The sequence below is a fragment of the Pelobates fuscus genome, chromosome 2, assembly GCF_036172605.1.
Source record: "Pelobates fuscus isolate aPelFus1 chromosome 2, aPelFus1.pri, whole genome shotgun sequence".
Lineage (NCBI taxonomy): Eukaryota > Metazoa > Chordata > Amphibia > Anura > Pelobatidae > Pelobates > Pelobates fuscus.
In genome coordinates, this window is record NC_086318.1 from 94,573,020 (window position 1) to 94,586,379 (window position 13,360).

Sequence of the window (13,360 nt, forward strand, 5' to 3'; positions counted from 1 at the left end):
AGCAATGTATAATTTTTGTGTAAATGGCGCTGGGCATTAATCTATGTGTAAATACACTTTACCTGAGAACAAATCTCACTGAAACCTAGCCAACAATGTGAGACGTCATAGGATTGAATAGGGATGTTGAGCAGAATAGTAAAGCAAATAAAAGACTGATTAAAAAAGAATTTATAAAACTCTCCCAGTCTCCTTTTCACTTTGTAGGCAGAGCGTTCAGAAGAAAAAGATAATTACAGTCTGAACACAGTACTGAGTAATCTGCTAATAGGTATCACTGGAGTGACTAAGAGGCAGTGCCGAGTATTTAAGAAGTCAAGCAAGGGAAAGGGACATTTTCTGTTGATTGCCAGCACTCAGCAATTACATTTTGGAAGACGGAACAGCAGTACAACAGAGACTACAAAATGTGCTTTGGAAAATGTGCAAAATGCATCGGCTACCAGCTGCTCATTTTGGCAATTCTTTGCATTGTGGCAAACATCCTGCTTTATTTTCCTAACGGAGAAACAAAGTATGCTGAAAACAATCAGCTGAGCAGATTTGTCTGGTTTTTCGAAGGGATTATAGGAGCTGGTGTGTTGGTGAGTATTCTTAATAAATAAGCAAAATATTCAATTTTTCTCATTCTGCCTGAAGATGTATTAAGAGTGGCCTGTGCTGGAGTATTTTGGAAACACATTGAATCTTAATGGCTGTAATATACATCAAAACTCTTTATTTATATAAAGGCCAATATAACAAAAAGACTGCATTAGGGAATAATGGAAAGAGAGAGAGGACAGTATAGATTGTATAAATAGAGTATACTTGCTAAGAACATCAATGTATGAACAGATGTATGATAAGAAACAGCAATGGAGTAGGTCTTTTTTTTAGTTTAGTTTAAAAAAAAATCTGTATAAATGCCATTTGCGGCACTTACAAATGAAATCTAAGCATGCATTTACATTTAGGTAGGGACATATGAGAGCGATATCATGGTAATGTTTTGCCATGGGAGTTTTTTGTTATGGCACATACGAAGTGTAGACTATTAATTGTGTAAGGGCAACATACAAACCCAATTGCATATAATCCCAGGAATAATTTTATAATGTCAGTGTGATATACAATATCTATTACATTTGTTTGTAGATTGTTGTATAAATCTTAGTACATATTTTTTTCTGGAACACAAGTTCTTCAACTGATGCTAAGTTTAAAAAAAATACATATTTCTTGGCCAGTGGATTAACCCCTTAAGGACACATGACATGTGTGACATGTCATGATTCCCTTTTATTCCAGAAGTTTGGTCCTTAAGGGATTAAAGATATTGGATTTATTTATGAGTAAATTCTTTTGTGGTATGGTTTGTGGCACTCCCTGTCTTTTGTAAACATATTTTTTTACCCTTAATCTATAACAAGGAAATGGCTGGAAAATGGAGACAGTTATAAACTTGAGATTGGAGTAGTCTGGACAGAAGAGTTGTGGCTGCCACTTGTTATCTTGTTATCTTGTTATCTTTTAATTGTACAAGAGAAATGAAACCAGTATACTATGTAATGTTTAATGAAGCATTCATGCATTACTGGATAGGTTAATTGTTTTATATAACCTATATATTATTCACTATCCACTGCTGGGCAGGATTAGCAAACCTATTATTGGTCAGTTTTGCTGGGCTGGAAGGTTAGTTCCTGCATTAATATCACATAAGTTCTGAAAATATGGTATTGCATTTTCTATATTCAACTCAATATGAAACGTTGTATGTTTTTTCACTTTTATGCGCTTGAATGTTAAGATTTATATTGTAATGTCTGTTAAGACCTCATGCAGACAATATGTGAACAATCCTTTCTTTCTTGTTAATACAGGCTGCAACAAGAGAATACTAATAAAATAGATTTTTGTTTCTTCATACATCAAACATAATATCTTCATTCAGCAATAAAGGGTGCGGCTATAAACAAAAGACATAATTTGAAACCAAACCCAATTAAGCAATAGTTCCGCGTGACATATAATTGAGAGAAGATACATGTGTTAATATGTGTTTTATGGTAGAATAGATTGTGCTTATTTGAAAGGTCTGCAATTCAAAGATAAATTCATTATTAAAGTGAGTCTGCCATCAAAAATAACCTACACACTACCATATAACATTATAAAACGTCCATTCCCTTGTATTTATAATGTATATGTCTGTACAGCAGTTATTATTATTATTATTATTTTTATAGTTACAATAATTATAATTATTATTACAATAATATATTTTGGGCAGTTTGGGGACAGAACATCATGAAAGAGTTTAAAAGGCAACTGTCACCTCAAAACTGTTTTTAATATAATAATCCTTTTATCAAGCAAAACGATTTATATTACAAGGATTGAATGTAAAAAAATGTAAAAAAAATATAAAAAAAAAAAAATGAAAACATATTCTTCCCTTTAGTATATAGCAGGATCCTTCAGCAATATACACACACCGGTGGTCAGACAGTGTTTGAAAACTGCCAGTTAGTTCCATGCTTCAATCCCTGGTCACATAAGTAATAAAAAAGTATAAAGTCCACCGTTATATGGGCTTTTAAATAACCACTGAAGAGACACTCCACTGGCCAAATTTAAAAATAAATGAACAATAAACACTTTTTACTAGATATACCCCAAGTCAAGACATGCATGTATTTGATTATGCATTTTTTCTGTTAGGGATATATTTAAAAACAGCTTGTAAAAGCTGTAGACTTCCTTCTGCAGCCTTTGCAAGCCCTCCCCTTCTAACCCCGCTCAGACTTTCTGAGCTGCCCAATCACAGGCTTCCCAGTGCAGCTCAATTAAGTATTTTTTTAAGGCAGATGTTCTGGGCATTTGTTGCCTCTTGACATTAGCTCCACTTTAGCTCCATACCAGCAGAAACCACTTTTTTTACATTCTTTCAGTGCAAATTGGTATCCCTGAATGAACATCAAGCGAGAAAGCAAATGGTTTTCTCCTACACCATGTCTAATTACACATTATTCTACTTCTCACAGGGTTATTCACTAAATAGAACATTGTCAGGATTAGAAATTAATTAAAAAATTAAGGTGATAACAGGTGAACTAAAAGCATAGCTGACTTGGAGAATTAGAATACATTACATTATGATAATGTTTATTGTGTCTAAAGCCCCAACACATTCTGCGGTACTTTGCAATTTTATGAAGAGGAAAAAAACAGGAATAAGAGACATATGATAACAGGGGCAAAATGTTAATGAGGGTCCTGCTCAATCAAACTTGCAATCCAGACGAGCTTGAGAGAAAGATCTGTGTGTAAGGAATGAGGTAGCCAGGTATGAAACCGTATCTAGATTAACTAACTGAAGAGAAATGTTTAAAGGTGGGTAGGTGAGAGTGAACGGGACTGTTGCGTCACTAATTATATTAGTAAAGACTGAATAGGCATGCTTCAGGAATTAGCATTTTTAGAGATTTTCTACGTTTTTCTAAAGAGATGACATTTAAGGATTTTTTTTTTTTTTTTTTTAAATCTAGACACAAGGAGAAAGCCTTAATTTGGTAGTCAGGTGTTCATACCTTATAGCTATGTTTTGGCTACAAAGCTACATTTCATCAGTTTTTTGCTTTTTATGTTTTGAGGGTGATATCACTATTACATAAAACAAATATACATTGTTATAAGACCAAAGAGTTTACTCTCTAAACACCAAAGTGCAGTAAATAATAAAATAAAAAAAAATTAAATTTATCTAAGAAATTCTGATTTGGAAATGCAGCTTGGCTGTTTTAACCAACATGTACCCAAAATCTCAGTTTTCAATTAACTGCACTTTTCTTTTTGGAGAATAAACCCCATACAGTATAGGGCCAATACAGTGCTATTATCTCAGATAGTACAGAAACAGTTATTATAGTGGTAGCAGTAAAGGTAGCAGTGATGGAAAAGTTCATATTTATATGTAGATGATTAGTATCCCTATAAGGATGTATGATGAGTCAGGCATGTTATGATTACATGATATTATATAACGTATTTTCTAACCCCTCTAACTGTGTAATCAAGTATTAACGGCAGGTTGATCTATTATGTTTTTGTTAAATTGCATGCACAGTCACTAAAGGAAAGAACATCCTTGTCAAATATTTCATACAGTATTACATCTAATACGGCGCTTACTTTTCTGTTGCCTAGTGCATGGTTTGCCAATTAAGAAATTATTTCTATCAAATATCTATATTTTTAAAATAAAATCAGACCAATAATAAGAATAATGAAGAAAAAAAGAATCTGAATGGTGTCACATAATCGGATGAACGCATAACTTTTGACATAACTAATTATCACAAAACAGAAAGATGCACAGTATTGCTCCAGAAGCCATCACCCCAAATAAGCAGAGTAACACAAAACTCACCCAAGTAAGTCTAGATGCTAATACTTCACGGCTCCCACTCTGGCACAAACGTGAACTGATGAGTTGAAAAGAGGGCCTCAGCAAGCCGTCTTTATTAAATCTCAGACCACATATAATCCATCATATGTGACATGTTTAATCCACGCTTACAGACATGATTCAGTAGGTAAACATGGACGGAAAGCATCAGATATGATGGATTTTATTTGGTTTAAAATTTAATAAAGCCGGCTTGTTGAGGTCCTTTTTTCACCCATTGTTTGAAAGTTTTGTCTTAATTTTCTATGCTAACTAATTATCATACTGATAATCAGACTAAAGCTGATTTCAAAATAAAATATATTTTTTTATATATTTGAAATCCTTTTTTTTCAATGACCAAAACCCAAACTTTTCATTGAAAGTTAATTGAATTAGTTTTTCTTTCTAGATGTTTATTCCAGCTGGTGTTTTCATTGGGCTCGAAGATGATGATTGCTGTGGATGTTGCGGTCATGAGAGATGTGGGAAAAGCTGTGCAGTAAGTTGTCATATTTTGTTCTAATTTTTGTTCTTTTGATTGAAAAGGAATTGAAGAAACAAAAGGGCTATTCTTTGTTTCCTTCTAGATGCTGTCATCTATCTTGGCTGCAATATTTGGGATTGCTACATCAGGATATTGTTTGATCATTTCTGCTCTGGCCCTGGTAGAAGGGCCATATTGTTCGACAAGTGATGGTGGATGGAGATACCCATTTAATGAAACAAAGTAAGTACCATAGACCTAACAATGTTGAAAACAGATTTGGTAATTATGGTAGCTGATTATTTTTTGATCATATGAATTGGTACATTGATAAATCCAATACCAGTACATGACCATGCAACTGATCATCACAGAACCCTCATTGTGAAATGAACTTAATCACTAGTGGTATTCTGTGCTGCCAATGTCACATCTTCTAAATGCCATATGGGTTCCCAATTCATTAAATTTGGTGAAGCAAGACTGAAATAATGACATTGCCCATCATTTCCAGCAGCTTTTGAAACCTTCTAGTTTAATTTCTTGTGACAATTCCAACACGATCACCATGTCTGTGAACAAGGTTTTAAATTTACCTGGTGCAATAATAGCTGCAAAGCCTCCTCGCTCTTTAGAGATTTTAGAAACTTCTTTATGTTTAATACTTGGGTTTTCTACTTTGCCTGTAGGGGCTATATACTCCCTCCTTGTCCATGCAGTACCTTATATTTCCTGCTTCTTCTGAAGGCAATACACCCCCTTGCCCACTGAAGGCAATATACCCCTTGCTCCTCATATGCATGTTCTCACTGCTACAGATGCTGCCCTCCTATAAATTGAGTCTGTATCATTAGAAACCACTCTTCCCGAGGAGACCTGTATTTTTAATACTGTATAGTAACATAGTACACAGAGTGTAACTCCAAAGGATCTGAAACATGGACCTGCTCCTACAAGAGTGTGGGAAACAGCCTGATGAACAGTTGATGCAATTTAATTGCCAGACACAACATGTAACTTATAATTATCAAATTAAAACTGTCAGCATGAGACTGACTGTGTTCTAAACTAGAAACAATTATCGCAAAGCATTATATATATTTATACGCATTGCAATTCAGTTACTAAACAGTGCATTGTGGTAGTTTAAAAAAAAATGCTTAAAAAAGAGAGACGAAAATTGAAAAAGAAAAACTGCAAAGTAAAACTAAATTTTATATGTTGGTTATTAACTCACCGATACTCACTGTTTAGTAAATAAATATACTGGATCAGACCAAAATGTCTCCAGTAGTCTCGCATTCCCATCTAATTAATGGTGTGCATCACATGTCTTATGCCTGAAGTTAAACCGACACTTTCAGCTTTACAACTAATTAATCTCATTGAATAGGTTGTAGGGCATATGTAGGCTATGGAGACCGCTCACACGGTCAACCTGTTGAGTGTTAAACCATTTTCGAGAAGTTAAATGTGGGTGCCTGGCCACCCCCAGCTCCACCCCTATTGGAGATATGTGGCCAAGGCAGAGATTACATACTTTCTTCTAGCTGTACTCATTCATACCAGCCATGGGCAGTCTGGTAGGCTGAAAGCAGTCACCTGAAATTTTTAGCCAATCACAGCCCAAACAACATAGAGGGGATGGGGTGCTGGAACTCCTGATTAGCACTGAAGCATTAAAAACTGTTTCATGCTGAATGGAAGGACAGCACCAAGGGACTCCAGTCACTATAATCAGTTCAATGAGATTATACAGATACAGTGACAACAGTTTCCCTTTAAGATCACTAAACTGTATTGAAAGTTTTTCTGGAAACAGAAATTCCTAAATATCTCTGTGACTGTAAAAATATTAAAAAAATTGAGTAATAATGCATACACAGAAAAGTGTAACTGTGTCCTACAGAAAATGCCTACAGAAAATGCCACAGTCCGATTAAAAGTACATCAGTCATTTTGCCCATTAATATTAAAAAAAATGCCACAGTATGTTTTCTTATTAATAAATACCACAGTATGTTTGCTAGGTGTGTTTGAAGTGACAGGAAATCACTTCCTCACAGCACTTGGTGTGAACATCATAGGAGTCTGGTCATGCCACTAAGGGGACACAGTGCCTGAATGGGCCCCTAATTAGACCAGCCTGTCTATCGGGTTTGAATTAAATGTAGGGGCTCTTCGATTGGCCCTCAAAGCCAGGCCCCAGTGCAACCACCAGGGCAGAAAATGCAGCACAGTGTCGCAGCACACCAGTTGTGGAGCACTGCCCAGTGTTACTGTTATTTATGATCACACATACTTTCACAACTATCATCTTATTTTTATGCAGTATACACTTAAACAACAATTCCTCTCTTTGCAGTTATTCCTATTTGGCTGACCACAGTACCTGGTCTCAGTGCATCGAACCAAAGAATGTAGTAGTCTGGAATGTTAGTCTATTCTCCATCCTCCTGGGTTTGTCTGCAATCCAGGTTATTCTTTGTATAATCCAGATCATCAATGGGTTCATTGGAGGAATATGTGGCTGTTGCTGTGGACAGAAACAACAGGTTAGTGGAGTTGAAATTATATTTTAAAACTTAAATTCTACTACAAATAATATCAACAAATAAAAATATAACCATACTGTTGAATGATGTGTGGGGGATTTAGGTAATACTTTTATAACAAACTTGATACTAATTTACATCACTCTGCATGGAAATGACATTGAATGACACTCGAAGAACAAATGCAATGACCTGCCTTGTCTGCACCTCACATTCCAAAATAAATAGTGTGTATTATAAAGAGTGCAGTTCATTATTAATATGTACCAGAAAGCTATGTCACCAGCTTTCTTAGTAATGCAGAGAGAAACAAAAATAGATCAGGACTCATTTTAAGCCATTCTATAGGTTATGATTAAAAGGGTTCAAAGCTTTTATAGTCAATTATAGTTGTTCAATTAATGTATCTGTACTGCAAGCCCACTGTTGTTTAACCCTATGGGCTTCAGTGCTGTTTAACCCTATGGGTTTACTTCAGAGAGAATAGTGGCCCAGCTACATTGATTTAAATCCGGACTCTGCATGGAGAGTTTTAATAAGTAAAAGGTTTGTTACTGTAGTATGTGGTTTTTCTTTGTTAACCTCTTTGTTAATTGCTCATTAACAGTATAAGGTTTACAACTTCAAGTCTTTAATAAGCATCTTATTATAATCAAAAATATATAACCCCCTTTGAAAATCAGGTTTATTGGGAAAATGTACAGACTTTCAGCTGTTTGCAATGAACAAATCAAACATAAGCAATAGACATAGCTCAATGAAACAAATGATTCAAGTGGTTTTCCCAAATTCAACTGAAAATACAATTAATGACTTCTTCAGTCTCAAAATGATTCAATCCCTTCATGGCAAGCATCTTTAGTACTTGGTAGAGAATCCTTTTGCTGTTATGATCTGTAAATTAGATACATAGCCAGAAACCAGCTTCTGGCAGTGTTCCTGAGGAATCTTAGCCCATTGCTACAGGTTTCTAGTGCCGGAGGATCCAAAGCAGTCCCAGAGCATCACCGAGCCACCACCATGCTTAACTGTAGGCAGAGTGTTCTTTTTAGAGTATGCTTCATTCTTCTTTCTCAAGTCATACTGCTGATCGATCGGGCCAAAACGTTTTGTTTTATCGCTCCACAGAACAGAATCCCAGAACTTCTGTGGCTTATTTATATGATTTTGAGCAAATTGCACCTGCATTTTCTTGTGCTATTGGATCAGTAGTGCTGTACATCTTGGAGTTCTGGCATGAAAACCATTTGCCTTTAGTACCCATTTTATTATTTTATTGCTAAATTTATTTTCCTGATTCATGTGTATCCAAGATGGGGATTATACCACCAATGCTATGAACTACCAGAGCAAGTCATTGCTCTTAAAATTGAAGGTAGGATACCTTCTTTTACTAGCGATATTTGAATTGACATCCTACTTCATCAGACCTCACTTGTTTTGTTTCTCCTAAACATATTGGAGAACTACTGGATGTCTATCTCACTCTATTTTTACATATCATAAGTACATATCCTAAGATGGGGATTGTATTGTCCAAGCGGCATTCAGCAGAGCTCTTAGTAGCTCAGCAAAGTATGAGTTAGTCTTCTATACACTTTTCCAACTATTGTAAATAGAAGTAACATGTTGCACTGTTATTTGCTTGTTTTTCTTTTTCATTTCTGAGGAAAAAAACCATGAAAAAACTTAGATTACCATTTATCGATTCTATACATATAGATATATATATTTTAACACAAGGTTGCTGTGTATACTGTCTTTTTATATATCTCTATTGTTATTGGACGTGGTTCATTACATTCTCTGCCATATCCTGCATTTAGTACGCGCTATATTGTGCTCACTGAAACCTCAGTGCCTGTTGCCACCAAGTCTTGCAAGTCTTTCACAGTCACCTGAGTGTTTTTCACAACCTGGCTTCACAGAAATCTGGTTGCAGCCATTAATAGCTTCCTTTTTAACATGCAGTTAAATGTGACACTCAACAAATCCCTAGCCATTTCAGGTATTTCAAGTGCTCCAGCTCAAGCGCGTTTGATGCACCTAATGTCCTTGATTAGTTGCATCAGGTGTGCTTGAGACATACTGCATATTTGTGCCATTGAGAGGTATTCTATTTAGGGAGTTGAATCATTTGGAGATTGGAGAAGTTATTATAAGTTGCATTTTCTGTTAGATTTGGGGAAACCACTTGGATCAACTGTTGCGTTGACCTATTTCAATTGCTTTTGCTTGATATCTTCATTGCATATTGCTGAACGTCTTTAGATTTTGACAATAAACCTGATTTTTTAATGGGGCTTAAATAGTTTTGATTACAACTGTAGAAGGAGAATACTTGCAAAACTAGTTTCCTAATGTATTATAAAATTTTCCCCAATTTATACTTGTTTTAATATTATTAATGTTGTATCTGTTACACTTTAAAAATCTGTTTTTTCTTTGCAGTCATACGTCCCAATTTATACTTGTTTTATGATTATTAATGTTGTATCTGTTACACTTTAAAAATCTGTTTTTTCTTTGCAGTCCTACGTTTGCTAATATAGAGGAGAATAGAAGTTGCTGAAAGAAGCTGACCACCACCATGAGTTTTTCAAGATCATGAAAGGAGTGGAGGGTCATTGCTCTTACTTTTGTAAATGTCACTGTACAGAATTCATTGTATATTCATTATTATAATACAACACATTTTTATACATATTTGCAATGTTATTAAAATATTAAAAAAGTAAATACAGACAGTATGTGTTAACTTTATAAAAAAATAAATAACTTGTGTGTTTTGAAATAGGTAACATGGAGAATAAAATATTGTAATGTTCTTATTAATAGTGCAGCAACATATAATATAAATCTAATTATTTTTTATTGTTCATTTTCAATAAGTCATTGTTTGGCAATGAGTACACTATAGCTTTTTCTAGATTCCTGTATGTCTAGAGGTCTATTAACCAATCAATAATACTTGTATTGCTAACCTTTGAAAGATGAAATACAGAATTAAACCTGCAAAGAATCAAACATAGTGCACTATTTTATAATGTAAGCATGTACCAAAGATGCACTGGTATACTAATTACTGAGCTGCTGTAAAAACAGCTTCTAAATCCCTTGTATATCTAGGTGACTAACCATTGAAAGTATAAAAATTAAAGGGTGGCTCTAAATATATATATATATATTTTTTAAATCAATAAAAATAACACAGATTTAGAACAATGCCTGTAATAAAACCATAAGTATCGGAAAAACTGTGAAAATTACACTTGTGGCAATAAAAACATAAATGTAGACAACTTCACTAAGAGAACCAAATATCCAATTGAAGTGGAAATCAATCAATAAATAATTATTTTGTGTATCTGCCCCTGGCCAAATAAAAAAAAAAAAACAGAGCGTGCACGCTCCCTGAAGTAATTCACACCAGACACAAGTTTTAGGTTAATGAAAGACTTGAGGAATGTTTATTAGAGGGGGTGGCATGCCCCTTATAAAGCAAAATTACATCATAAGCATTGTCAGAGATAATATGAAATAATACATTAATAATTGGTTAAGTGTTAAGTGTTTTATTCAAAGCACGTCCTACTGGGTGTGCCATCTTATGTCATTACTGTCGTCATGAAGTTCTCCCCCGGATTCCAGCGTCATCTTGAAAATGAGAGTGTTTAGTCGATGGGTGGGGTAATGCTGAGTGACATTTAGTGGTCATTTTAGTAATTTATTAAATAATACTGATTATAACTAAATGGAGTAAATAGGCATTTTACTAACTAAAATTAGGGTAATATTTCATGTCCACAACAGTCTCCCCCCTGCCAAATGAAGTGGAAATCAATCAATAAATTGATTATTTTGTGTATCTGCCCCTGGCCAAATTAAAGAAACAGTGCGTGCACGCTCCCTGAAGTAATTCACACCAGACACAAGTTTCAGGTTAATGAAGAACTTGAGGAATCTTTATTCGGAGGGGCAGGCGACCCCTTATAAAGCACAATTACATCATAAGCATTGTCAGAGATAACATAGAATTATAAATCAGTAATTGGTTAAGTGTTAAGTGGTTCATTTAAAGCACGTCCTACTGGGTGTGCCATCTTATGTCATTACTGTTGTCATGAAGTTCTCCCCCGGATTCCAGCGCCATCTTGAAAATGAGAGTGTTTAGTCGATGGGTGGGGTACTCCTGAGTGACATCTAGTGGTCATTTTAGTAATTTATTGAATAATACTGATTATAACTAAATGGACTAAATAGGCATTTTACTTTAGCTAATATTCTGTCCACAACACCAATACATGCACTTGAATATCCAATAATATCCAAATTTAAGGGAAACAGGCAGTCCACATAACCAGAGTAGAGATAAGAAGGATATAATAGGACTCTGGTATCCCCAAAAATAATGATGTCTACTAAATATATCTCATTAATATCTCTGGAATCCACAAGACTCTGCGTGCTCCCAACATTCCTACCAATGAAAATGTACTATATTGTATAGTAGAATATTATTCACCAGCTGGTCTTGTCAAAGCCAGAAGAGACAAAACTCTTAGATGCTGAATGCAACAGTTTTCATGCACACCTATTCATTTAGCCTGGAGTTATTTGGAGTTGTACTTACTTTTATGAAAATCTGTGAATGTTATTCTACTATTTCTTGTGCAGTATTTACCCGAGGACTACTCTCTCAATGGTGGAAACCACTCTGGGAGCATACAGTGTCCTGAGGATTCCATAGATAGTTTCTGAGTGATGTTTAGCAGACATTGGAATTTGGTAAAAAGAATTCAGACAAGCCAAAAAGGCTGGAAAAAAGGTGCTGCAGTACAAAAATGGCTACAATAGTGCCTTTTTTCTTTTTTTCATATGCAGAATGCCAATTCTGAGTTTGCAAAATTAGGTATATATCTGTATTTAAAAAACATTTATGCTAAAATAACATTGGTAATTCAATCTAAAAACAGTGGATAAATATTTAGACACACTGAATGACACAGGAGATAACCCTGCCCATCAGCTTTCAATCTATATGGGAATTGTACATTGATACAAAAGTTTGTGGGGAGAAGATATAATTGTAAAGTAACTGAAATGTATCCACAATTGTGCTAATGTAAGTACTGCTTATCAGTACATGGTGAGTATGATGACTATGATGAAGATATAAAATCCTTGTGCCTTGGGTGTGGATAAAATAGAAGACGATGAATATACAGTAAGTAAAATATAGAACAGAGATAAATACTTAGGTTGACAAAAGGGAAAAAGCTAGAAGGGACCCTTGGCCAAGTGGACCTGCCGAGTAGAGAAAGTGGTGTTGAAGAAAAGATTGTATTGCAAAAAAGCATTGACAGAGTTGGGTCACATGACGTGAGTCAATTTGAATTTGTATGGAATGGTTGTATTTGGGTACAGAAAGAAGCCTGCGTGGTGGCCGCTTCCTGTGAATCAGCGGGGGACAAGTGAGGGATTGCATTAATGATGGGTAAGGTGTTAGTGAAGAAATGTACATTTAAAAGTTTGCAGAAAATTAAAGACGGTTGACAGTTTGGATTTGAGGATGGAGTGGGTTTCAGTGATGGGGGAATGAGCAGAATAGACATGTGGAAGGGTCACAGGAGAAGACATTCTTTGCATAATTAGGGTAAGAATATTGGTTCTTCTCACAGAAGAGAATACAATCCTTGATAATATATTGCCAAATTAATCCTATCATGACTTTTATAGTGATTTATGGGATTATTCACTTGACTGAATTAAGACTGCAATGGCAATTCTCATATTTACTGAAGTCAAATATGGCTGGAATTTTGTATCCTTATTGAATCTACAGCAATCGCCCTGATACATTTAGTATCTAGATTAAAATCAGTG

General features: G+C 35.0%; 1 protein-coding gene across 1 annotated transcript; it reads left to right on the forward strand.

Annotated features, from left to right (window-relative positions):
• Positions 1-205: 205 nt before the first annotated feature.
• On the forward strand, positions 206-10,217 carry LOC134585559 (transmembrane 4 L6 family member 1-like). Its single transcript, XM_063440998.1, has 5 exons — positions 206-584; positions 4,845-4,934; positions 5,023-5,162; positions 7,285-7,474; positions 10,007-10,217. The coding sequence occupies exons 1-5, from the start codon at positions 408-410 to the stop codon at positions 10,019-10,021; spliced, it is 612 nt and encodes a 203-aa protein (XP_063297068.1). The 5' UTR covers positions 206-407; the 3' UTR covers positions 10,022-10,217.
• Positions 10,218-13,360: the final 3,143 nt, after the last annotated feature.

What these genes read in the sequence shown, in the direction of transcription:
- LOC134585559 (XM_063440998.1), top strand. Translation starts at nt 408, where the DNA reads ATGTGCTTTGGAAAATGTGCAAAATGCATCGGCTACCAGCTGCTCATT. An exon ending in TTATAGGAGCTGGTGTGTTG is followed by an intron (nt 585 to 4,844) that starts GTGAGTATTCTT and finishes TTTTCTTTCTAG; the next exon opens with ATGTTTATTCCAGCTGGTGT. An exon ending in TACCCATTTAATGAAACAAA is followed by an intron (nt 5,163 to 7,284) that starts GTAAGTACCATA and finishes CTCTCTTTGCAG; the next exon opens with TTATTCCTATTTGGCTGACC.